This window comes from Vipera berus, assembly GCF_964194415.1.
Source record: "Vipera berus genome assembly, chromosome: 3".
In the NCBI taxonomy this organism is placed as follows: Eukaryota; Metazoa; Chordata; class Lepidosauria; order Squamata; family Viperidae; genus Vipera; species Vipera berus.
This window is the reverse complement of record NC_138204.1, coordinates 51,071,513-51,096,010: the sequence shown is the minus strand read 5'-3', so window position 1 is coordinate 51,096,010 and position 24,498 is coordinate 51,071,513. Positions and strand designations below refer to the sequence as shown.

At 37.2% G+C, this 24,498-nt stretch overlaps 1 protein-coding gene across 2 annotated transcripts in view; it reads left to right on the top strand.

The window, feature by feature from the left end:
• ITPR3 (inositol 1,4,5-trisphosphate receptor type 3) overlaps positions 1 to 24,498 on the top strand; it is a 116,381-nt gene that overhangs the window by 44,350 nt on the left and 47,533 nt on the right. Inside the window, exons 4-27 of one of the 2 annotated variants that reach the window (XM_081324928.1) lie at positions 2,731 to 2,817; positions 3,737 to 3,895; positions 4,334 to 4,432; positions 4,557 to 4,640; positions 5,612 to 5,758; positions 6,280 to 6,375; positions 7,830 to 7,874; positions 8,460 to 8,602; positions 9,435 to 9,534; positions 10,226 to 10,386; positions 10,779 to 10,920; positions 12,104 to 12,265; positions 12,720 to 12,892; positions 15,743 to 15,862; positions 16,526 to 16,708; positions 16,883 to 17,134; positions 17,423 to 17,567; positions 17,819 to 17,966; positions 18,292 to 18,488; positions 18,919 to 19,048; positions 19,573 to 19,630; positions 20,050 to 20,215; positions 21,531 to 21,695; positions 22,163 to 22,231. In XM_081324928.1, the coding sequence (XP_081181054.1) occupies positions 2,731 to 2,817; positions 3,737 to 3,895; positions 4,334 to 4,432; positions 4,557 to 4,640; positions 5,612 to 5,758; positions 6,280 to 6,375; positions 7,830 to 7,874; positions 8,460 to 8,602; positions 9,435 to 9,534; positions 10,226 to 10,386; positions 10,779 to 10,920; positions 12,104 to 12,265; positions 12,720 to 12,892; positions 15,743 to 15,862; positions 16,526 to 16,708; positions 16,883 to 17,134; positions 17,423 to 17,567; positions 17,819 to 17,966; positions 18,292 to 18,488; positions 18,919 to 19,048; positions 19,573 to 19,630; positions 20,050 to 20,215; positions 21,531 to 21,695; positions 22,163 to 22,231 (3,231 nt within the window). Of the gene's footprint in view, positions 1 to 2,730; positions 2,818 to 3,736; positions 3,896 to 4,333; positions 4,433 to 4,556; positions 4,641 to 5,611; positions 5,759 to 6,279; positions 6,376 to 7,829; positions 7,875 to 8,459; positions 8,603 to 9,215; positions 9,342 to 9,434; positions 9,535 to 10,225; positions 10,387 to 10,778; positions 10,921 to 12,103; positions 12,266 to 12,719; positions 12,893 to 15,742; positions 15,863 to 16,525; positions 16,709 to 16,882; positions 17,135 to 17,422; positions 17,568 to 17,818; positions 17,967 to 18,291; positions 18,489 to 18,918; positions 19,049 to 19,572; positions 19,631 to 20,049; positions 20,216 to 21,530; positions 21,696 to 22,162; positions 22,232 to 24,498 lie in introns of those variants that run through there. The other variant, XM_081324929.1, reaches the window with a different exon arrangement.

Here is a 24,498-nt window from a genome sequence, read left to right as displayed (position 1 = left end):
TCTGTTGCGTACTTAGGTCCGTTTCACTATCTGCTCCTTCCCATACATCCTGTTCTCTGTCCAAGCCTTATAGCCGCAGGGTTTATTTGCTTATTTTTCTTACCATTCCTTTTGCCGCCCTTATTTCTCTAGAGCTAGCTTCTGCCCCAAGCTGTGCGTGCTCTGCTTTCATCTGCCAGACTGAAAATCCAGTCAAATATTAATCCGTTGTTTGCCAACATTACTATTTAGTTGGAAGAAAAAAAGTGTAGTAGCCTTTTTAAAAAGAGTTTTGGATTACCAGTGAAGCAGCCTTAAAAAAAGCAACTTTTGCCAGGATGGTTTTGTGGTTTACAGGCAAAACTGGAAGATTGTTTTATGCCACTGGCTTTGAAGTGCCTGACTCATGGCTAATGGAGATTTCTTCACAGCTCACAAGGTTTCTGTTTCCTCCTGGACTGGCTCAGAAATCCCCCAGCATCATCTCTATATTACTTAACAGGCACTGACTTAAATGAAAGTCTCTGGCTACTTTTGTTGCACCGGTTCTGCTGCAGTTCACTTATATGAGAAGTGAGCCTCCTTCATTATACCCTCTATGAAGTATGTGATTGAGATAAGACAATTTCTATGCAAATAAGCCATGCATGGTTCTTTCTGAATACTGTTACAATTTTTATGGACTTGGGAAACTTTTAGCTTTTATTTAAAGAGCTAGTTGTGAAAAAAATATTCACAGCTGTTGAAAGCAATGGCCTTATATCCTATATTTGATGGACTTCTGAAATTTTATTTTTTGAGAAAGAGTGTCTTCTTCTTTACTTCCTCTTTTATCACTTCGGGTATCGAGGGATAAAAAGAGAAAGATGTGAAAAACATATTCACAGTTTATGAAAGCAGTGGCCTCATTCTCTATTGCTTTCCTTCACTAATATGTTTCTAAAGATCTAGCATTTCTAGAACCCCATTTAAGCAGCTATTAATAGTAGAACTAATATCGAATTAAAAATAATAATTCAATCATTAATAATGTAGTTTGATGTATGTCTGTGGACTTGTACTGCTTTTATGTTGCAGATGAATTAAATTGGAACAAGCATGTATTCTTTGTGTTTGAATGATGAAGCTATGTAGTATCTGAAACTATGAAGTATCTTTTTCTTTCATACGTTGCTTATTTCATGGGCATATATAGGTGTTAAAAACAATTTATTTTTTTTTAAAAAATGCTTAAGTAATTAGAGCAGATGTGAGACACCTGCAATCTGCAGCCAAATTGCACCATGTACCTTCTATCTGAAGAAATTTGGTGGAAAAATAATTTGTGGTTCATAGTACTATCCTCCTCCCCCCCAAAAAAAAAAGAAAAAGAAAGGTTGAAATGGACGTGTTAATATCTGCAAGGCAAAATGCATCAACTTCTAGGCTAATCATTTCTGCTCTGTTCCAGCATGCAATAAAAGAACAAACTCTTTCAACTTTGCCTACTTGATAGCTTCTTCATATCAACCAACATGCCTTTTGTGGCTTTCAGACAAGATCCCCATGTGAAAAAGATTCTTTGCTTTTGAATTAGGAGTGCCCCTTCAATTAATTGTAAGTCCTGCTGTAACCCAGAAGTTCCTTTGAGTGCTAGAGCCCAGATTTGATTTTAGCCTAGGGATTTCCCAAGTGGACTCTTGTGGAGAATAGAATTTCTTCTGTCTTCCATCCATCCATCCATCCATCCATCCTATATATATGGCTGCTCATCTCACGAAAAAGTGACTGTAGGCAGTACACAACCAAAACTATAAAACAGTAATATAAAAAACAATTAGCGAATCCAGAGAATTAAGGGAAAAAGAAGGCAGCAAATATTAATCTCAGTGTAGCCACCTCAGCAATGCACTAGTTCCTTGGGGTCCCCAGGCCTGATGGCATAACCGAGTTTTGAGAAATTTCTGGAAAATTAACAGGGATGAAGTCAACCTCACTTCAGGAGCAGATGATATTCCAAAGGAGACTCATTTTCTGGGTCCAGATCTAACTCCTTAGCAGAAGGGACCTGCAACATAACTTTTCTGCCAGTTCTGATGGGATGGGCAAATGTAATCGTGTCCCTTAAATAACCCAGCCCCATGCCATATAGCGCTTTAAAAATCAAAATCAACACCTTGAATTGGACCTAAAAACACATTGGCAACCATTGCAGCTTGTGAGCAGAGATGTAATGTGTGCTGTTCTAAAGGCATGTATAAATTGCTCCTTGCTCTAGCTGAAGTTTTCAAGTTCCTTATAGAACACAATATTTATTCTCATCAAACTCCTGCCAAATCTTTACCAGCTGGGGAGATTTTAAAGGCAACTTCTCTTTTTCGTGCAGCATTCAGTAACTTTTTAGAAAAAGAATATCCCATTTCTTTTTGTGAACATTTTAACAGCTTTTTATTGGTATCTTCAAGAAACTGTATGCAGAGTGTCTATAGATTAAAAAAAAGTGGAAACAGATAATCCTTTACTGGAATTTTATTAGCTTATATAACCTGTTGAATCAAATGACTTTCAGAAAACCATTAACTATAATTTACAAACCATAATTGCTAAGTTTGTGTAACCTACTAAACTGAAATCAAACAAACTCCATCATGATGTGGCAAAATATATGGACCAAGCCTCTATTTGACTCCTGATCCTCTTCTAACAAGTGTTTTCCATTCTTTTACAATTTCCAGTCGGATTTATTTTGCTGTGTTTTATATTTTTCAACAGCATGCAGCTCAGATGGAGCAGAAGCAAAATGAAACAGAGAACAAGAAGGTCCACGGAGATGTGGTGAAATATGGAAGTGTCATACAGGTAAACAATATTGGTTTTCTCTTGGCTATTGCCCAGTCACCAATTTAAATCTCCATTTTCTTTTAGATAGCCAAATTTATGTTTACCTAGAACAGCTTTCTCAAACTTTAAAGTTTACAGATGCAAAGATAAAAAACTAATACAAAGTAAGAAGAATATAAAAATTAAAAAAGTGCAGAGAAAAAAATGACTAAGTAAAACAATATAGGTATAAAGAAATGACTCCCTCTCACTTCAGACAAGTGCAAACAACTTCATAACTTATACCCTTCTCTTATATTTCAATAAAACATATCTTCTTTTCATACCTCATCTCTTATCAATAGATAAATTATACTGTCTTGTTACTCATCGCTAATCAACAAAAGTCTATTAAGAGCTAACAATAATAACAATATATTTTAATCTTAATCAAATGAATCATTTTTTATTCTTTTTCTTTTAACACAGTAACAACACTTTCTCTAAAAATAGAGCAAAAGAAATTTCTTCCCATATCTTATCTGTTATCTATACGCAAAACTTTAACATAAATGAAACCTATCATCACAGATAGCAGGAAACACACCCAGCGTGATGAAACTTGTCCTTCTAAAGGTTCTCAACATCCAAAAATCATAACAAGCAATTTCCTAAGATGGTTAAGAGGGAAATATGTAAATCCAGTGTCCATTTGAAGGCACTGAACCATGGCTTAGATGAGATGACTTCCTCCTGGCTCCAACTGGAGACTGCTGGCTTATAGCTTCTTTGTAAGGAGTTTCTGTGTAGAGTGGTTATGGCCCTCCCTTTGCTCCGCAGAGGAATTCTGAGGAGCCAATCCATCCTCTTTCCAACACAGCCATTGTCTCCAGTATATGTGGAGCTGTCATCGATTCATCTTTGCTTCTCCAGAAATCTGCTCTATTTATTTTTCCAGCTTCTCCACATGAAGAGTAATAAGTATCTGACAGTAAACAAGCGCCTGCCTGCCTTACTAGAGAAGAATGCCATGAGGGTAACTCTTGATGCCACGGGCAATGAGGGATCCTGGCTTTTTATCCAACCCTTCTGGAAACTGAGGAGCAATGGAGATAATGTGAGTATGATAATGTGATACCTCCAATAGATCTCTCTTGGGTTTGTAAACAGGAATGATTTTAGGTTTCTCTACTTCCTATTGGAGTAGGTTTCACTTTTAGACAAAGAAGCTTACAAAGGGGGTATCAAGTTGGCTTTAATTACTTAGTTTCTCAAGGAATTTATGATGGGACGTTCATGATGGATTTTCAGTCTCAGTCCTGATATCATGTCTGAAATTGCCACATTTATTGCACTTAAATCTATTAGGGGAAAGAACCCAATGGGAGATACTATGCCAAGCTGATAGTAAAGGGATGTAGAGTCATGTAAATTCATTCATTCATTCAATCAATCTCTATAGCTGCCCAACTCAACCAAGTGACTCTGGGTAGCTTATAATTCTAAAATTATAAAACAATGAAAACAACTAAAACATTATGTGATCTTTTCTCAGGTAGTTGTTGGAGACAAAGTAATTTTGAATCCTGTGAATGCTGGGCAGCCACTGCATGCTAGCAACTATGAACTTGCTGATAATCCTGGATGCAAGGAGGTATCAGAAACTGGAAGAAGTGAAATGTTGGGTGGGGAGAGTGTAGAAAATTATAGTGGAAGTTCAGTCATTATTTGAGATTTACTTTAGGGCATATCTCTTTTGTAATTCCTTGTTTTTTTAGGTGAATTCAGTCAATTGCAACACCAGCTGGAAAATCAACTTGTTTATGAAATTCCGGGACCATATGGAAGAAGTGCTTAAAGGGGTAATACGTTTGTGCATATCCATCTTCAGTTGTTGTGCATGTGAAATTTATTTTGTTGCTTTGTTATGCATGTAAATCAAACCTTAAGTTTTGGCTAAGACAAAAGTGGAAGGGCAAAGACAAACAATAAATAAGTTCCATTGGTTTAGCCTCAATTTCAGTTTAACTGAATTAATTACTCCTACTTTTTTTCTCTTTCCTCATATTAAAATTGACAATTTGGTGTCAATTTCTAAAGGAAATCTAGGGGCCATATCCAAGCCCTTTAAGAACTGCATATGATCTTGGGACTAAGATTGTGTATCCTTGGTGTTTTCTGTCAATGTGAAAAATGTCTGCCCTTCTTTTTGGTAGTTCAAAGTATGTGGCATTGCTTTTCTGCTGTTCGGTTTTCAGTCAAATTGCTAATAAAAATTGCATAACAAAACTTTTACTGGTAATTGGACTGCTACAAGCAAATACAGAAATGCTATCAGGTGCAAGAAACCAGGAGCTGGGATAGAGGTCAAAAGTACTATGAGTTCATTTCATGCTAGCTATGCACAAGAAATGGTGCATAGCTATAAATGGTCAAGGCAAATTGGCACCTGATAAGAGTCAGCGGACTTCAAAGGGGACAGGACTTAGGTCTCTTACGAGTGCATAGAGATTCCAAACTGATGATGCGTTTGACCCTGTCCTCAGGTTCAGCTTGATCATCTCCTACAAATGCATGATTGTACACTCATGTATTAGGCATATTTTGAGTTGTTCCACACAAATCAGTAGAACTTTAGTTAACCATGCCTAACCTCTCCATAATTTCATTATTCTGTTTCCCAGCATTCAGAGGTGTATGTGCAAGGTGTTCACACTGCTATTGCTATGATTACTATCACTAAATTTATTCCTTTATAAAAAAAAGACATGTTATTTGGTTATCCCATGTAACATGGTTGTACATAGAAATTTGTATTTCTTTTTTCAAATAGGGTGATGTTGTAAGATTGTTCCATGCAGAACAGGAGAAATTTCTCACCTGTGATGAATACAAAAGCAAGCTCCATGTTTTCCTTCGAACTACCTTGAGGCAATCGGCAACGTCAGCCACAAGTTCCAATGCACTCTGGGAAGTTGAGGTGAGTGTTAGGTTAATCCACAACTTCCTGTTTTAGTATTCCTTGGGTTCTGATGTACTCTGAGTGCACTGCTATACTTGTTTGTGTGGTGAAACCAATATATTTACATGGGCATAGATCCTGGCTCTGAGTTTAGCTTATGATAAAAAAGTGGAAGTGGAATTTCTGTGGAGAGTGGCATTACATTCTGGGGCCATTAAGAGGATGTTGATAGCAACAGCAACAGTAATAGCAGTAAAAGTAGTGCAAGCATTAATTCATGTTCTCAAAACTTCTCTGTGTTGCAACCAACTTTGGTTATGGGTGTCTCCAGGAGGGAACAAATTAGGAGAAATGGTGACACTTGGTCGATGATACTGTTGTGTGCTATCTGACATTTATATGCAGATATATAAAGCTTGCATTTACGTGATGATATCATTGCATGCATATTTCCTTTTTGCTGCCATTTTGCAGCTTGATGCCAGTACATCATTGGATAAAACTTACAATTTAAAGATTTCCTGATTTTTTTTTTCCAGGTAGTCCATCATGATCCTTGCCGAGGTGGAGCCGGACACTGGAATGGTTTATATCGCTTCAAACACCTTGCCACTGGGAATTATTTGGCAGCAGAGGTGAAAAGAACTGCATAAATTATAGCAGTTTTAGGTGCATATATACAGTAAGGCTGTGGTATCAGTTCTCATGAAAGGCTGGATATGAATGCATTTTCACTGGTTTAAAAATGACAGAAACCAACTTTCCAAAGTTCTCCAGGACACATTTCACATCATAGATAACACCAAACACCAAATTGGTGGGATGAAATAGCATTTTTGTGATGTCCAGGTGCACTGTTCCACTGTTTTATATTCTGGCTCTCAAAGGAAATTGATCACAACCTGGACAAATTTCCAAGGTATCTTGAAAATAAAATTGCTTGCATTTGGATTTTACAGTTCCATTAATGAGAGATAATCTGTTCACCATCAGACCCAATTATTAAACGAGTTACAAGGTCCCAGGACTAATTCAATAACCATTAATATGTGTGTCCCTTATCTGTCTTGGCTTTTTGACATTTAACAAGAAACAGGAAGGCTGATGGAGTCCATCAGTTGATACATTTTTGCTTGAGAGAAGATGGTATCAGTTGATACATTTTTCCTTGAGAGAAGATGGTATCAGTCTCTGAAAGACATAATAATCAGACTGGTCTAAATAATACAGGTTCAGAAAAATGAACAGCTGCTGGCTGATTGCCACTACTTTGATTTTTAAGCAGTGCAACAGACTTCCTTAGGTAAAGTTGATTTTTCTGGATAAATTTCCATTTAGTTTGGGAAGAGAAATTATTTTTCCCCATTGTTTTATTAAATTATAAAATAGGAATAATAAATTATGGAAAACAGATAGGGAGAAATTACTTTAATCCTCCTATAAGTATTGTTAAGAGAGAGACAGAAAGAGTTTATATATATCTTTCTTAAAGTATGAATGGGCATGTTCCTGTCACTCTATCTATATTAGGAAAGTTCCACTGAATCTGACTAAAATCATATTTCCTAGCATGTGCTACAAAACTATCAACATATGTTGTAATACACCCACCCACACAAAGCTTCTTATGTTTCATATCCTAGTTGTTGTTTTTTCCTGCAAGAAGAGCATTGGGGAAACACACAGTTTTGTATTCAAGTTCAGGTTTGATGAGAAGCACAAGGTTTATGTCAATTTACATTCTTGTGCTGTGAAAAACTATAAGCAATCAGATTTGAGGCAGGGAGGTTTAACTGAAGCCATTTTAGTTTTGAGCATAGTAGAATTTCTCCAGCGACCACTTGCACACTAGTTGCCAAATGTCCTCAGCATATTACATAGATACTGAATTGAAGTTACAAGGAAAATGAGGATATTCCCTATCACTTGAATCATCACTTCATTCTGATCTTTAGTTCCAGTTTCAGAGAAAAAATTAAGTTAGGTAGGCTGTTTAGAATTTCAAAAAATCAAGATCAATTGATTTTAGTTCTTTTTTCTTTTCTTTTCTTTTTTTTCCTATCCTGATATTCTTTCTTTAACTTCTCAGGAAAACCCTGGCTACAAGGGAGAGGCAGGAGAGTCCAAGCCATTGGTAAGCTGCCTTGAGTTATCCATACCTGTGAATTGCCCGTCAAGTTATTATAAGAGGATTGGATTGTCTACAAGTGCCAATTGGCAATATTTAAAATTAAAACATCATTTGATGTCACAATTTGCTCTGAATGCATTAGCAGGAAAAATCCTTCACATTGTTGAAATGTGTTTTGGACAATGCCAAATTAGCATTTTTGTAAACAAAGTCTATTGTTAAAGTGGATATTACGTATTTGTAAGGACCTTGGAATACAGGGTTGGACTACCCCATGTTAACAGTTCTTTCATTAAGGATATTAAATGTTTTTATGCTCTTAAAATGAATTGACATAATTATCTTAATACATGTTTTCTATGTTGATTGGAGTTCCAGTTCATCTACTATATACTAGATTTGCGCTTGTTAAAAAATGAACTAGAAGTTGTAATTATTTAAGCAATAGAGAATATGAGTATTTCCGGACATGGCTGGAGAATTTGGAAGCTCCCCTCAAAGGTTCCATGAAGCAGTGTTGGTCATTGTGGGGGGCATGGGCTTTTGTGGTCCTGCTAACAGAACTAAAATCTCCTTATCTTGTGGCAGGCAGGAACTACTCGTTGTAGTCGGAGATTCACAGGGGAAAAGATCAAGTACCGGCTTGTAGCTGTGCCTCATGGTAATGACATAGCATCCCTTTTTGAACTGGATCCCACTACACTGCAAAAGACTGATTCCTTTGTCCCCCGGTAAGTGGCTTCATCTGGAATACTGTATTTTTCTGAATGAGAATAGAGACAATAAGCACAATCTAGAGAAAGAAATAAGTGTTTTTTGGCGGAGGGATTGACACTTCAATAGTGTAGAGCAGGAAGAGATGTACTTATTTAAATGAATGCTTACAATATCTTGAATAAGAGTTTCCTTCTCTCTACCTTCTACCTGTAGTCCTGGAAAAATACTCTATGAAGAGGAATAATGGAAAGCTTTGTGGATCATTTCAATTTCTTTTTGGCCTAATATTGTTTTGTTAGACTGCTTTCTATGAATGGATTAGGATAGATTTAGGTTTAGTTTTTCAAATCATGTATCTACCTTTTTTCACCATCTCCTTATCTTTCATGCATGTATAATACTTATCAGCCTCCATGTTCTAATACATTAGGCAGAAGTGAATCAAGAAAATAGGACAAGAAGCACTTTGGGATATTGCAAGTAATAAATAATATATGCATTTCATAGATCACAGCTTCCCTTTTTATATCTTCATAGAATTAGAGATGAGTGCACTAGAGGTTATTCCTGACATCCAATAAGTTACGAAATGGATATAATCCAGAGTTTGCAAATATAAAGTCCTGTTGAAAGTATTGAAATTTAAGACTTTATTTGCTTCAAGTCTTGAAGTGGAGCTCTAAGTGATTACTATATTCTTCCTATTCCTAAAATCCAAGTACACAGACTTGGTAATAAGTCATGAAACAGAAGGTCAGGATTATATACTTACCATTTATAAATTGGCCATGAGCTCTTAATGGAAAATCAGTTGAGGAATAATACTAATTCTTTATTCATTTTCAGAAATTCCTATGTTCGATTACGTCACCTCTGCACCAACACTTGGATCCAGAGTACCAATGTACCCATTGATATTGATGAGGAGAGGCCCATCCGTCTTATGGTATCTTTCTTTCTTTGATCAGCTACTACTGTTAATGTGGAAAGCTGTTTGCTAATGGAGCTAATGCCAATGGGAGGTTTCTGCTCTTTTTGATCTAGTCAGAATTTTAGAGGTAGAATTTTAAGCAACTTTCAGAGGTACCTTTACAAGAGGTTACTTATTCAGAAATGGCTAATTTTGTGATTATGTTGCTTTCTTTAATTTCTAAGAAGTTGGAATGCTCAGCTTTCAACCCCACAATTCACAACCCTTCTTTTCAAGCTCATTCCAAAATACTTTCATTTTCTTCTTCTCCTGTAGCTCTCAAATACACACCATCTGAAACATATGCATATTCATTGTCCTCTTCCTGCTTCTTTCTTGCCTTGCAGGCTGCCTAAAACTTCCCATTGCTCTTTGCCACCCTCATCAGGACAGCTCATTCTTTGGAATAGGTCAATTCTCATATTCTCTTCCATTGGCCATTTTGTCATTAGAACCACAGTTGTCTCTTGGGTACATTTTATATCTGTCTGTCTGCCCTAATTCTTTTCTGTCAGAAAAATGGTATTTAAAGTGGCTCATGATAAGTGAGATTTAATATTAATTTTTAGTATTTAGTATTATCTGGATGTGATGTTAGAGAATATAATTTACAAATGTTGAGATTTGAGCAATCCACGGAACTGGATTATATAATTCTGCCTTTCAGCTTGGTACCTGCCCAACCAAAGAAGACAAAGAAGCTTTTGCCATTGTTTCTGTTCCAGTGTCAGAAATCCGAGACCTGGATTTTGCCAATGATGCCAGCTACATGCTAGCTAACGTGGTAGAGAAGATGAATGAAGGATTCCTTAGTCAGAATGACCGGAGGTAAAAAGAGCAAGTATTTTATATCACTGGACATTAAGAGACAGTTTGTGTGGGATTAAGTCAATTAGCCTGAAGGATTAATACATGACTCCCTTTTGCAAGAATCCAATTTTCTTTCTGCAAGAAGATATTATTCACATCTTTGATGTAGCCTGAATATTGTTTTGACTTGGGCAATGAAATTTTATGCTGTAGATTCTGAAAATTTAAGTTTAAATTGTAAATTACTTTGAATTTTAAAGATCTAAGCAAAATATTTAAAAAGCATGACTAATATTTATGTTGTTTTTGTTTCCTGTGAAATAACTATTTATTGTCCAAATAAACTGTTGAATGATCTTGATTTATGGGATGTGTTTCACTGCTGAAATTAATCATGATTTCTCTGACAGATTTGTCATCCAACTGTTGGAAGACTTGGTTTTTTTTGTCAGCGACGTACCCAACAACGGTCAAAATGTTTTGGATATTGTTATTACCAAGGCCAACCGAGAAAGGCAAAAACTTATGAGGGAACAGAACATACTGAAGCAGGTGATTTATTATCCAGAACAACTACTGCTCTTTGCAGTATTAAGTGAAGATTATTAAGTGAAGAGTTTTCAGTATTCCAGAATATTTCTACAATGAAACGTTCTTTTCTAAGACTGCAGACAATTCCCTTGATTTATTCCAGTAGCAAGATATATGCAAATTAGCTTTGAATAGGTATCAGTTGAAGAAATAGCTGCTCTGCAACTTTTTTACCTACCTGCTCTAAAATGACAGGCCTTGTGAATGGCTGTTTTTTCAAATTTGTTCAACTTTTAAAATCAATATAACGAAGACTTTTTCTCCTAGCGGATCTCAGTTTGAATAGACATAGTGGAAAGATAGTGTGCAATTTTGAATTCTTCTGAGTGAGATCTTCATTTGAAACTGAGCCATAATCTCTTGCCATTGGTCATGGTGGCTGAGATTGTTGGAACTTCAAGTCCAACATGCCTGGAAGGAGCCAGATTGTTCATCCTTACTGTATTTTAGGAGGACGGGTAATTTTCAAAACTAAAATTAAAAAGAGACAACCTGGATAGCAGAGAAGCATTCCTTTGAGGAAGAGTGTCTTCAAGTCCACAGAGAATACAATAAAAGCCATTCTGAGCAGGTTTCTGTGATTCACACAGAAGAACTAGATGGAGAGCTGAAATTCAGAATTGTGCATATCTTTATATCATTCATGAATGGCTGATCTCCATCTCTCAAGATGCAGATGGAACAAAGGCCTGAAAATTAACTGATCTCTTAGGTAGGATGACAAAGAAGTAAATCTCCTGTTGGGGACACATTCATAAATACTTGGAAGGACAGTTGTAGGAAAAAGTATCTTGCCTCAAAGTTGTATCCTCTCTGGTTTTTTTTTTACAAGAACATTTTAAAACATTTTCTATCTAGTTCTGTTTTGGAATTGGGAATAAACCCGTCGTACCTCATTGTTACCTATGGTAGATGTTTTTTTGAAACATGTTGATCTGGCCTCTTGGTTTTTTATTTCATCCAAATGAGATGAAGGAACTCAATGATTTGACAGTCAACGAATCCCAAGTAAATTTGTTCATAAATAGGGGAAAAGATATGAAATATTCCAGAATCAAGACCTAATAGTTTGGAATTCCCCCCATTCCCCCAAGCAAAATACACTTTCCAGTTGGACTGATAACATCCCTTCTGTGCTAAATAGATCTTTGGAATTCTGAAGGCTCCATTTAAAGAAAAGGGTGAGGAAGGTCCACTTGTACGCCTGGAAGAGCTATCTGACCAGAAGAATGCTCCATACCAATACATGTTCCGGCTCTGCTATAGGGTACTGAGGCATTCCCAGGAGGATTACCGCAAGAACCAGGTAAGCATTTTACCAATAAAGATATAGATATTGCTGGTTCAGGGTTGGTGTAGAGCAGGGGTGTCAAACTTGCAATGTCACATGACGTGTCGTGACGTATCGCGACTTTTTTTTTCCATTGCTGGCAATGGGATGGGCGCAGTTTTGCTATGATGCATCTGGCCCGCAGGCCGGGAGTTTGACACCCCTGGTGTAGAGGATTAGTCCATGATTAGTCCAATATATATTTTTCTGGACTATTTAATCTTAAGAATAAATGATCCATATAGAAGCAAATCAATTAAGATTCATTTGTTTTATGGGTTTGCTTTTCTTTAATGATATGTAAGAAAATTTTTATACATACAGCATTATCGTTTGGGATATCATTTTTGGCTATTCAGTAGTTGCTAAATTAGCTCACAGTTTTAACATGGAATTACTCCCCTCAGATATGAATTCTCTTTTTTTCCAGGAACATATTGCTAAGCAGTTTGGAATGATGCAGTCACAAATTGGCTACGACATTTTGGCTGAGGACACCATCACTGCCCTCTTGCATAATAATCGTAAGCTTCTTGAAAAGCATATAACCAAAACTGAAGTGGAAACCTTTGTGAGTCTGGTGCGAAAAAATCGAGAACCCAGGTGGGTATCACTTAAAGGCAACGGGGCAGCTTGGATTGCATATTTTTAAACTAGCTCTTTCTTCTGCAGTAGTTAACAGGCATCTTGCATGTATCTTTATGTCAAAAGACATTAGCTGTGGATTTTAATTATATTAAGATTATGTTAAAATTTAATTAAGAATTTAGACTGGTTGTTGATTTGTTGGGTATGTTGGATAATGGGCAGTCCAAAATAGTCTTCAGGTAATTAGTTGTAAGAAAAGTGAACTGGCATAAAGGCTTTAATAAAGTTATTAACATCCCTGGGTCAACATCAGTAGTGGCATTTACAGAGGATTTGATAGATAAAATCTTAGTCCCAATCCAATCCAAAGTCTGAGATGAGTAAGGTTCCTTAATGGTAGCTGAGGTTCAATGGCCAGAACAGAAATAATTGTCAGGTCTAAGTAAAGGATCAGTTTCCAAGAAAGTAAATACAAGTAGTCCTTGTTGAACATCCACTTGTTCAGCAGCTGTTCAAAGTTACGATGATGCTGAACAAGGGATACTTAAGTCAGCCCGCCCAGGTAACCAGACAGGAAACATGATAAAATGAGCTAATTCTACTTTATTTTAAGACTACATTCACAGAATCCTGCAAGTCTAAAAACATAAATTTCCCACCTCCACTTGTAACTGTTAGATCCATGACAGCAGGTCCTTTCTAAGTTTCTTTCTCTGACCTTTAAGTGACTGTGGGCTCCTGTCTCTCTTGCCTGATTACCTAGGCAGTATCTCTTCCCCTCTTTCCCCAAGGTCATTCATACGTTCCATTCCATTTACAAGTCTTCCTTGTTGATGTGGCTGTTGCAGCATCCGAATGGTCATGTGTTTTTGATGTGGCATTTGTGATGTTGCAGCATTCCATGGTCCCATGGTTGCCATTTACAACCTTCACTGTGGGCTTCCAACAAGCAGAGTCAATAGTGAAGCTGGCAGAATGTCACAAATGGCAATCACATGTCTGTGGGATGCTGCGACTACATGAATTTCATCTTATGGAAACCAGGACTTCCACAACTACCATTGTAAGTTGGTGCAGTCACATGATGTGCGTTATATCGTATTACTTAAGAACAGAGTTGCCAGTCCCAATTGCCATACATTAGTGCATTACAGCATTGGATGGAAATTGTTCCAGCTTCTAATTGCTTTCGTTCTAGTGCTGGAAACTCCAATTTTCACCTAAGCATAGTTGGCATTGATCATCTCTGATTATTGAAATTGGAGTACTCAGGAATAAAAGTCTACTTGGGTGGGTTGTTCTTTCCAAGATGCTTCTTTATGCAACCTGGTTTTTTACTATCTTTCTGTCTTCTGGTGCAAAAGTACAGTAGCAGTGTTTTTTTTAGACTGGGCAGTTGACATTCCAGATCAGGATTGGAAATAGGCCAGAGTCAGGAGCCTTGCTTTGGTGCTCATACCCAGGTGATCTGATACTCTTCATATTTCCATCATATGATGAGGGCGTGACAGAGATCCTGTCAGCTGCTTCTTTTAATTTTACATCTTTTGTGTAATGTGGGATTTTTAAAAGGCCCATCAATTTGCTTTTTATGTTGAAATCAATACACAAAACATTCTTTCAGTGTGTAACAAAATAAGAGGCAACATAAAGGAACAAGACCCCAGCTTAGATATACAAACCCAGGTCTTGACTACAACCAAAGAACTAACAATGCAGCAAGTAATAGGAGAAGTGGAACAACTAAATATTAAGACAGAAGACCCAACTGACCAACAGATCCAGCCAACGGGAAAATTAGAAAAGAGAGTGACAACACTGAAAACATCATAAATCAGAAGAAATTTGAGGAAAAGGAACAACAGATTGAATGGAAGATAAATTTATTAGGATAATTGTAGGAAATTGGAGTAATAGGGAGGAGATTAAATGAATACAATTGGGCTAGTCCTTCAAAAAAACCTGTAATTAAATGGTCTTTCTTATTTCAAATAATACGTATAATAATAGAGGGAGAACTGTTTGAGAATTCAAAAGCATTGACATGGAAGGTTAGTTGGCAAAGGAAAAAAGCCAGAGTAAGGCTGAACAAAACTAGGGTTTTGATCTAGTAGAGGGGATTCTATACTATTCATTAGTGGGTTGAATATGGTGGAAAATAGATACTTTTTAGAAAATAAAGTAACATAATTGAATAGGTAAGAGGTGTAATAAAATTAATAGACTTTTGGTTTAATATTGTGAAAAATAGATAATTTTTAGAAAATAGAATAAGGTTATATGCAAATAGACAAGATGTGTATTTAGAATTTTAGATTTTGTTATAAAAAAGAAAAAATGTAGCAGTTGAGATAAGGGAAAGTCTGGTTGCCTAAAGCTTGGAAATTACAATATACCAAATGTTAACTTGTCTATTGAGGGGAAATTAAAGCCTGGGAAAAAAGTAATAACAGGACATTGATTGTATATAAGGATTGAATGCAAACACAATTAAGATATGTATAAGCTAAAAACTATTGATAAATGTAACAAAAATGGTTTTACTTAGTTGCTAACGATAAGAACTATATTAGCTCAATGTGAGATAGTAGATATTAAGGGAAAAAGAGAGGAAATATTTGATGTTGTAACTTGAGATTTGTGCTAAAATTTATGTATGTTATTGAATTATTGACTACCCAGCCACCACGTTGCTTTTTAAATGTTTAATTGTAAAATTAGAAAACTAATAAAATATATATATAAAAAGAACTCTATAGACGTAGAGAGATCCTGTCTGCCACAATTCAATAAAGACTGTGAATTTTTCAACGGTGAAAAAAGAATTGCTTGAAGGATGATTTGAACCATTCACTTCTGTTCCAGGTTTTTGGACTATCTATCAGACCTGTGTGTGTCAAACCATGTAGCCATTCCTGTAACTCAGGAGCTGATCTGCAAGTGTGTCTTGGACCACAAGAACATTGATATCTTGATCCAAACTGAGTGAGTATCCAGTGTGCCCTTTTCCCTTTGAACAATAGTACTACTGTCCTCTTCTGCTACTACTCTTTTTGCTATCCTGATGTCAGAGTACTATGTCATTTTGAGCCTATATCAGAGTGTTTAAAAATAGATGTGTTGGGCCAGTAGTTTTATATTAAAATATATTTATTAAAATGCTCTTGAGAGGAGATGCAGTAATGTAAGCTTGCCCTCCTATGGTCAGATTATGGCAGTGGATTGTTAGAAACTGAGTTGACCTCTGAGATGGGTACCTTTGAAATTTTTTACTGTTAGAGCAGTAATTGAGGAATTCTGGGAGTTGAAGTCCACAAGTCGTGATGTTGCCATGGCTGAAGACCCCTGTGTTAGAGGGAAACTTCACAAAGATCACTTTCCTTCAAATGTAGATATTGGATCCTGATTACATATGGTACTTTTTATTATACTCTCTTGGAAGGAATCAATATATTCCAAAACTTAAACTGTTGGGTGATTTTGTAGCCATTATATTGCAGTAAAAATTGGCAGGAAAAATAATTAAAAGAAAGATAGTTCGGCAGATAGCAAGAGACTAATTCACCACATATGACTCAGCTCAGAATTAAATGGCCTTAGATAATTTGTTTCCTAGAAGGTGAGTGGAAGCATTTTTGTTTTTTTCAGATTGAGGCCTGTGAAGGAGATGTCTCAGACTCATGAGTACCTGAGTATTGAATTTTCTGAAGAGGAAGTCTGGTTGACCTGGACTGATAGAAACAATGATCATCATGAGAAAAGCATCCGACAGTTGGCCCAGGAAGCGCGAGCAGGAAATGCCCATGATGAGAATGTTTTGAGTTACTACAGGTAATATTTTGGTTCCTGTGGCCTAGTTATGTTCCTTGTGTCTGATCGTTGACTTGTTTCTTCCAGTTTAGCAGCTTTTGTCTTTTATTGAATAGTCTTTGTAAGCTGGACAAATCTTTATTAAGGTTTATCATCTTTATTACACTTTCTTTCTTCTTACTTTTGTCTTCACAGATACCAACTGAAGCTGTTTGCCCGCATGTGCATGGATCGGCAATACTTGGCCATTAAAGAAATCTCCAAGCAATTGGGTGTGGAGCTAATATTTCTCTGCATGGCAGATGAAATGTTGCCCTTTGACCTCCGAGCCTCTTTCTGTCATCTCATGCTGCACGTACATGTGGACAGGGATCCACAGGAGAAAGTAATGCCTGTGAAATTTGCACGCCTGTGGACCGAGATTCCTACAGCTATCACTATTAAAGAGTAAGCCATTAGAAATCTCTATGTGGGAAAAGGGAATGAGATATATGAAGAGATGCCATAGCATTTAGAAAGTCTTGCTAATTCATATTCACCCCCTTGTGCTTATTGAGAATAGGAATATAAATGTAGCCACTGACGTATGTAATTTTGGTTCCAATTTGAAATCTATTTGTAGGCAGTAGGAGTTCTAAATAAACATGCGTAGAGTTATGTTATTATGAAAGGCAGGAGGTAGTTTGTACTAGAAGCCACATCCCTTTGATTCATTAAGTTCCTTTTCTTCTGTAGCTATGATTCTAATGTGAATAGTTCAAGAGACGACAAGAAGAATAAGTTTGCCAGCACAATGGAGTTTGTGGAAGATTATCTCAACAATGTAGTCAGTGAAGCAGTTCCCTTTGCTAACGAGGAGAAAAATAAACTGACTTTTGAGGTGAGAAACTTGCCTTTGATATATTGTGGGAGTTTTCCTCCCATGTGAGACAGGCTAATTGCACAATTTCAGCTTCTGGCAAGAACAAAGATCACATTTGTTGCTTTGAAAATTGGCTTTCTATGTACTCAGAAGAATCCAGGATTTTGTTTTAAATGACTTTTCACTGTGACTGCTTTCTGTTGTTCCAGAGCTAGTGCTCAGTCAACTAATTCAGTTTGTTCTTCTATATTGAACTGGTATCTTTCCAGGTTGTCAGTCTTGCCCACAACCTCATCTACTTTGGCTTCTACAGCTTCAGTGAACTGCTGCGTTTGACACGGACTCTTCTTGGCATCATAGATTGTGTCCAGAACCCTCAGTTGATGATGCAGGCCATGTATAATGATGATGTGGCTGGTAGGTCCTCCAAGCCCTAACAGATGCTGAGATAAAGTGTAATGCACTTATTTATATTAACAATGTGTGGAGGAAAAAGTGGGCACTTTTAAAAAAAAAAGTGGATAGATTTATTTTTTTGTACATATGGTCAGATCACACTGAGTGGCTTTAGGTACTGTATACCTTTTAAGTTTAAAAATCACTTAAATTATGAAAGAAGATGATGAAAGGAATATTGATTGAGAAGGTGTACTTCAAAAAATTCACCACAGATGTGCGATTACAGTGGGAACTGGAAGTAGGACCAAGTATTAAGTTTTGTGGAATGTGATTTCTTTCCTAGGGAAAAATGTCCGAAGATCTATCCATGGTGTTGGCCAGATGATGTCTACTATGATGCTGAGCAGGAAGCAGTCCATCTTTGGTTCATCAAACATGAATGCTGTGGTTGTTCCTGAGCCAGCAGATAGGGGAAGAAGCATAGAAAATGAAAACATAGTCGTGATGGAAACAAAGCTGAAAATTCTAGAGATATTGCAGGTTAGAACAAGTCAGTACTTCTGGTAATCACATACTATGAGCCATGACTGTATGACACAATAGCTGCTTCTGCTGGGACCATTTATGATAATGGCTTTAGAGAAAAGAAGGGAAAGGAATCATAAATGGCTAGAAAAGTCTGTAAATGGGCTAGACTGGGCATGTCCAACCTGTGGCACACAGGTTGCATGTGGCCCTGGACAGCTACCAATGCAACCCCACAAGATAATAAAAATATAATAAAAGGAATTATGTCATTTATATACACACATGTGCGGGGGAACCTTTACCTTTACCTTTAATTATATTATATGTATTGCATATGCAGCCTGAGACAATTCCTCTTCACTTAATGTGTCCCACGTAAGCCAAAAAAGATTGGACAATCTTGGGCTAGACTGATCCTCTTTTCATATTCTCTTATACCTAGTTCATTCTAAATGTGCGACTGGATTACAGGATCTCCTATTTGCTCTCAGTGTTCAAGAAGGAGTTTGTGGAGGTTTTCCCCATGCAGGACAGTGCAGCAGATGGAACAGCACCAGCCTTTGACTCTACAAGTAAGCCCCAGCTTCTCCTGGTACTTTCCCCCTGTTTAATTTGATGTCAGAAATCTTTTTTTTACTTCATTTTGCCATAGTGTTCAATAATGGTCTAAAGGTAGATGGATGTATGATCTCTGAATGAACAGCTGAATATATTGTGTGATGATAGAATATCTGTAGGAAATGGGAATGTTTAGGATCATAGTGATTTATTACAAACAATGAGAAATGGCCATGTTCACTTCAACAGAAGATGACTTTGAGTGTAAGATACTCTTCTCCTTCCTGCTGCTCCCAATTAAGGACTACACATATAGAGACAATTCATCGGCTTTATTTTGTATAGCATCCACATATAAAAGAAACTTTTAAAGCTAAATCATCTGGGGGAAATCTGCTTTTCTCTTCACTTACATATAGTGGTGATTGAGAAACAGCTGATGAGTTAGTTCAGATATTTCATTGTCTTTTCTTTTTTGTTCTCCATCACCTTCCAACTGTTATATTTCTTGTTTCTTATGCACTTTTTCCCCTTCCAGCTGCAACAATGAACCTGGACCGGATTGGGGAACAGGCTGAAGCCATGTTTGGGGTTGGGTGAGTTTTAGTGTACTGGTCAGTTTTCCATTATTCCACCAAAAAGAGCCTTGGTGGAGCAGTGGGCTAATGCCTCCTTAAGTAACACCAGCTGCCTGCAATTAGTGCAGGTTCGCATCCCACCAGGCTCAAGGTTGACTCAGCCTTCCATCCTTCCGAGGTAGGTAAAATGAGGACCCAGATTGTTGGGGGCAATAAGCTGACTTTGTAAAAATGCCGCTGGGGGGGGGTGAAAGCCCTAATAAGCAGGTATGTACATAGAATGAAGGTAGATTGTAAGCCGCCCTGAGTCTTCGGAGAAGGGCGGGATATAAATGGGATTAAAAATAAAAAAATAAAAATAAAATAAAATTATTGCTGTCAGTTCAAAGCCATGGTTATGATTTCTTTCTTTCTTTCTTTTTCTCTTTGGGCTACAGGAAAACAAGCAGTATGTTAGAAGTGGATGATGAAGGAGGGCGTATGTTTCTTCGGGTACTAATCCATCTGACAATGCATGATTATCCACCTCTTGTGTCAGGCTCTCTTCAGCTTCTCTTTAAACATTTCAGCCAGCGTCAGGAGGTCATGCACACCTTTAAGCAGGTAAATGCTTAATGTAGCTCTCAGTGGTGGGTATATTTTGCAGTTCTGTAAATTTTTTCCCCTTAGAGTTCCTTCTCAGTGGAACAAATTTACATGATGTGTTTATTTTTGCTTCACTGTTGAACATGCTGCCTCTCTTTGGGCCTTCTTATGATTTATGGAACTTAGAAAATGCTATTTTAAAATCTTATTTTGAGATGTTTGGTATACTAGAAGCTATCAGTATGCCAAGGGGGTGCCAATAGTCTTCCACTATGTATGTTAAAAATATCAAAACTGTTGGACCCAGCCTATTTCAAATGGTAAATGAAGGGATTATCTATATTTATCACACTTTTGATGTGTTGGCACTAACTATATAAAACCAGTGGTTATTTTTCTAGAGGTATTGTGTCATTGCACTGATGATTTACCTAGGTTGGGAATGAAACATCTGTAAGAAAACCATCAAGCTCAAAGAGCACCATGGACACCACACGGCAGAGAAATTATGATGATGATTTTATTTTATTTTTATTTATTTTTAAAAAATTTGTACGCCACCCATCTCACTGTCATGTGAGGAACAAGGTTCTATGAGCTGGTTTTATCTCTAATACCATCACTACTCCATTGGTTTCAACTCTCTACTTGTTTCAACCCTATTCATGGTTAGACGTAAAAAGAAGCTGTATGCTTCTTCAGATGGATGCTATATTTTTTCACCTTTTGCCAAATCTGCAAAAGTTAGGATGACATTGTTGAGACTGTGACTGGAGCTACTGCATGTCAGGAAGCAATGTGGCTTCTTTCTTTATTTCTGAAGTAATTTCTTTGTGGATCAGAAACATTTCTAGGTTATCTTCAGAAAAAGAAATGTATCCCCAGTCTTACAGTAAGTTCCATCAGACCTTATGAGAAAGACAAAAAGCCTTGGTGGAGCAGTGGGCTAATGCCTCCTTAAGTAACACCAGCTGCCTGCAATTAGTGCAGGTTCGCATCCCACCAGGCTCAAGGTTGACTCAGCCTTCCCTCCTTCCGAGGTAGGTAAAATGAGGACCCAGATTGTTGGGGGCAATTAAGCTGACTTTGTAATAATGCCGCTTGGGGTGTGTGTGTGAAAGCCCTAATAAGCAGGCATATACATAGAATGAAGGCTACTGCTAAGCTTGTAAGCCGCCCTGAGTCTTCGGAGAAGGGCGGGATATAAATGGAATTAAAATAAAAATAAATAAAAAAATAAATCATAAGCCATAGACTTTCACCTTGTATCCCTTTGTGTTGGCCAGAAGCATATGCAGAACGAGCTGATGTTCTTTATGGTAACCTCAATCAGGTCCAGCTACTTATCTCTGCTCAAGATGTTGAGAACTACAAAGTGATCAAGTCAGAGTTGGACAAACTTCGTATGATGGTGGAAAAGTCGGAACTCTGGGTGGAAAAGAAGGGTAACTCCAAGGGAGAAAATGGACAAGAAGGGGAGAAGAAAGAGAAAAAAGAGGTAAATTCACACCAGTTACAAGGCAGGGAACACAAAAGTACATCTGGATTGATAATAGGTGAGATTTTAATCTTTAGTTTACATAGCAGCAAAGGTGAATTTACTAGTGAATAGATATTTGGCCCATTATGAATCTCTGATGACTATCTAAACAGATCATAGAATAATATCCTAAACTTATCAAGGATAGTGGGAAGAAACCCAGTGGGGAAATCATCATTATTATTAAATAATAACACAGCTTTGATAAACTATGCAGAGTGAGGTAAGTAGAAGACACTCAATTCCGTCAACTTAAACCCAGTTTATTATCTTGTAGCATAGCAGGTTTGTTTTTAAAGTTGGACTAGTTTTGGGTAATTGAACAGTAACAGGACAGCTCATGAAAATGAACCAAGGTGGATTTCTCCTCTTTCAACTGATATGTAGCCACCTAAATACTCTTTATCTTCCTTTCATCCTCCCAGCGTACTTCAGATGAGGAACCTGGGACCCCTGGAGAAAAAAGCAGTGAGAACTATCAGCTCATAAAAGGGGTAAGCAGTTATATCTGATACTCTCACTAGACAAAATGTGGGAAAATATTCCTGACTCAAGCACATGGGGAATGAAGAAGATTTGTTAACAAAAGCAAATGCGACACACTACAGAACAGGAGAGCTTTGCAATGCTACGTAGTCCCAGGATACATGTGTGTTGCCTATGCCTTTGGCTGAGAAATATACAAAGACTAAAATCTTTATTTTTGAATGTAGTTATAAGATGTATAAGCCACTTGTTATTCACAAGAGATCCCGGAGCATTGTACATAACTCAAAGAGACAAAATAATAACAAAACACTATTACTGTTCAGCCAGTGAAGTACATAAAGAAACTCAGAGTTCTCTTTGCAGGAGTATGAACACTTTGAATTTATACTGAAAATGAAATAAAATCAGGATTAATCTAGTGCAAGTGTGATGAAGCTGTGATACCAGAGCCGAGGGCTATCTGTGAGAGAAGATTCTCCTTTATAAATTCTCAGGGCTTCTCCTTTTCTTAATCCTTGGAGAAGAACTGCAGCGTCCTTGAAAGGAATTCCTGCTCTGACTTCTTTCATTTACAGTTGTTGGAGTTTGACCATTGAAAAGCACAATTAGTCTGAATGTAAATTAACAGAATGTGAGGTATTCGGTGCAACTCAGAACTTGATGGAAGTAGCCATTTCCAAACAGACAGCTCAAAGCACTCCCAGTCAAAAGACATTATGCAGCTATATTATCTATTCCACCAATCCTTCTGTTGTATAGTGGGTTCTGAAGAGTATGAATGATGCCAGGCAGATGAGTACAATCAAACAGCTCTTTATTAGGTGACCATAACTGTACTGAGGGGTTAGGGGGTACTTGCACTCTTTATATACCTTTCTGAGTAACCAGCCAACCAATCAGATTGAACCTAAATCTCCCGCCATAATTGACTCCCGCCAAAACGGTTACAGTTCAAATGCATACTGGTAGTGACTGTTATACAAGTGCTTAGGTGTTTCTTTAAACCTTAATACACAACACTTTCCTTAATTGATTTTTGGATTGGGTGAAAGAAAGAAGATGGAAGAAGTGGTGAGAAAACACAGATGACTTACAAGTGAAAAACAACATCATTTGGAGTGCTGTAAAATTCAGAGAACTGAAGCAGCACCATTGCATGATAAAAATCTCATTTTGAAGCATTTTATACTGCAAAGCTGCTGAAGCTACTTTCTCACCTTAGCCCTCCTACATGCAGTTGAAGACAAAAATAAATTACCCAACACGATTGTCACGTACTGTTCCATCACCAATTTGCAAGATAGGAGTAAATAATATGGTGGGTTGTTCTCAGCTCCAGACTATGTTGCGAATGGTGTCTAATATGCTGACCAGCACTTAAAGGATTGCTATACATTGTCCAGAACTTGACTTGCCAAACTGGGACTACATGGTACCAGTGGACCATAAGCTACTCCTCTCCAAGCAACTGACTCTCCAATATACAATATGGAAAATCTGCTTTTGCTTCAGTAGGGGACATTTTAAGGATTATTTTAATGTTTTACCCCAAATAAGAATCATGTTTGAAGGAACATAAATCCTCTGCTGTTCTCCTTGTGGATACCTGTTGTGCCTGATGGATCTGGCCATTGATGATTCTTAACATTTCTCTCTTCCATCTCAGAAGACATCTATCAATGCATTTCATTATTAACCACAAAAAAAAAAAAGAAAGAAAGAAAGAAAGAAAGAAAGAAAGAAAGAAAGAAAGAAAGAAAGAAAGAAAGAAAGAAAAGAAATCAGATGGTTCTTTTGGAATCTTTAAAAAAACTCTGTCTCATCCTACTTGTTTCTCCCTGTTTTTTCCCCCTGTCCCTTCTATTCTACTTTTGTCCACAGCATTTCGTGTTGCAGAGATATTATATAGAGTTATTTTAGGCCTCCATTCCACTTATTTTTCTTCCAGTTGGTTTGTTTTGGTTGTGAATATTTGTGCATTGTTTCACATCTGCTGATATTTAATAGTATTCTTTTGGCTGCATAAGCACAAGCAGAACAATTAAAAAAAGGATTAGATGGAAGAATAAAAGTGCCATTCCACTGCAACACGATAGATACTGCAACGATAGACACTGCAACACGATAGATGGTATTTATGAGTCAGCAACCAACCAGACAGGATTGCTGTAGGAATAAAATAGTGGTAAAATGACTTTCTGTCCTGAAACTTTGGGGTAAATACATATAAATAAGGAGCTGTCCGCACCAGTTTCCTGTGGTATTGTAGCCA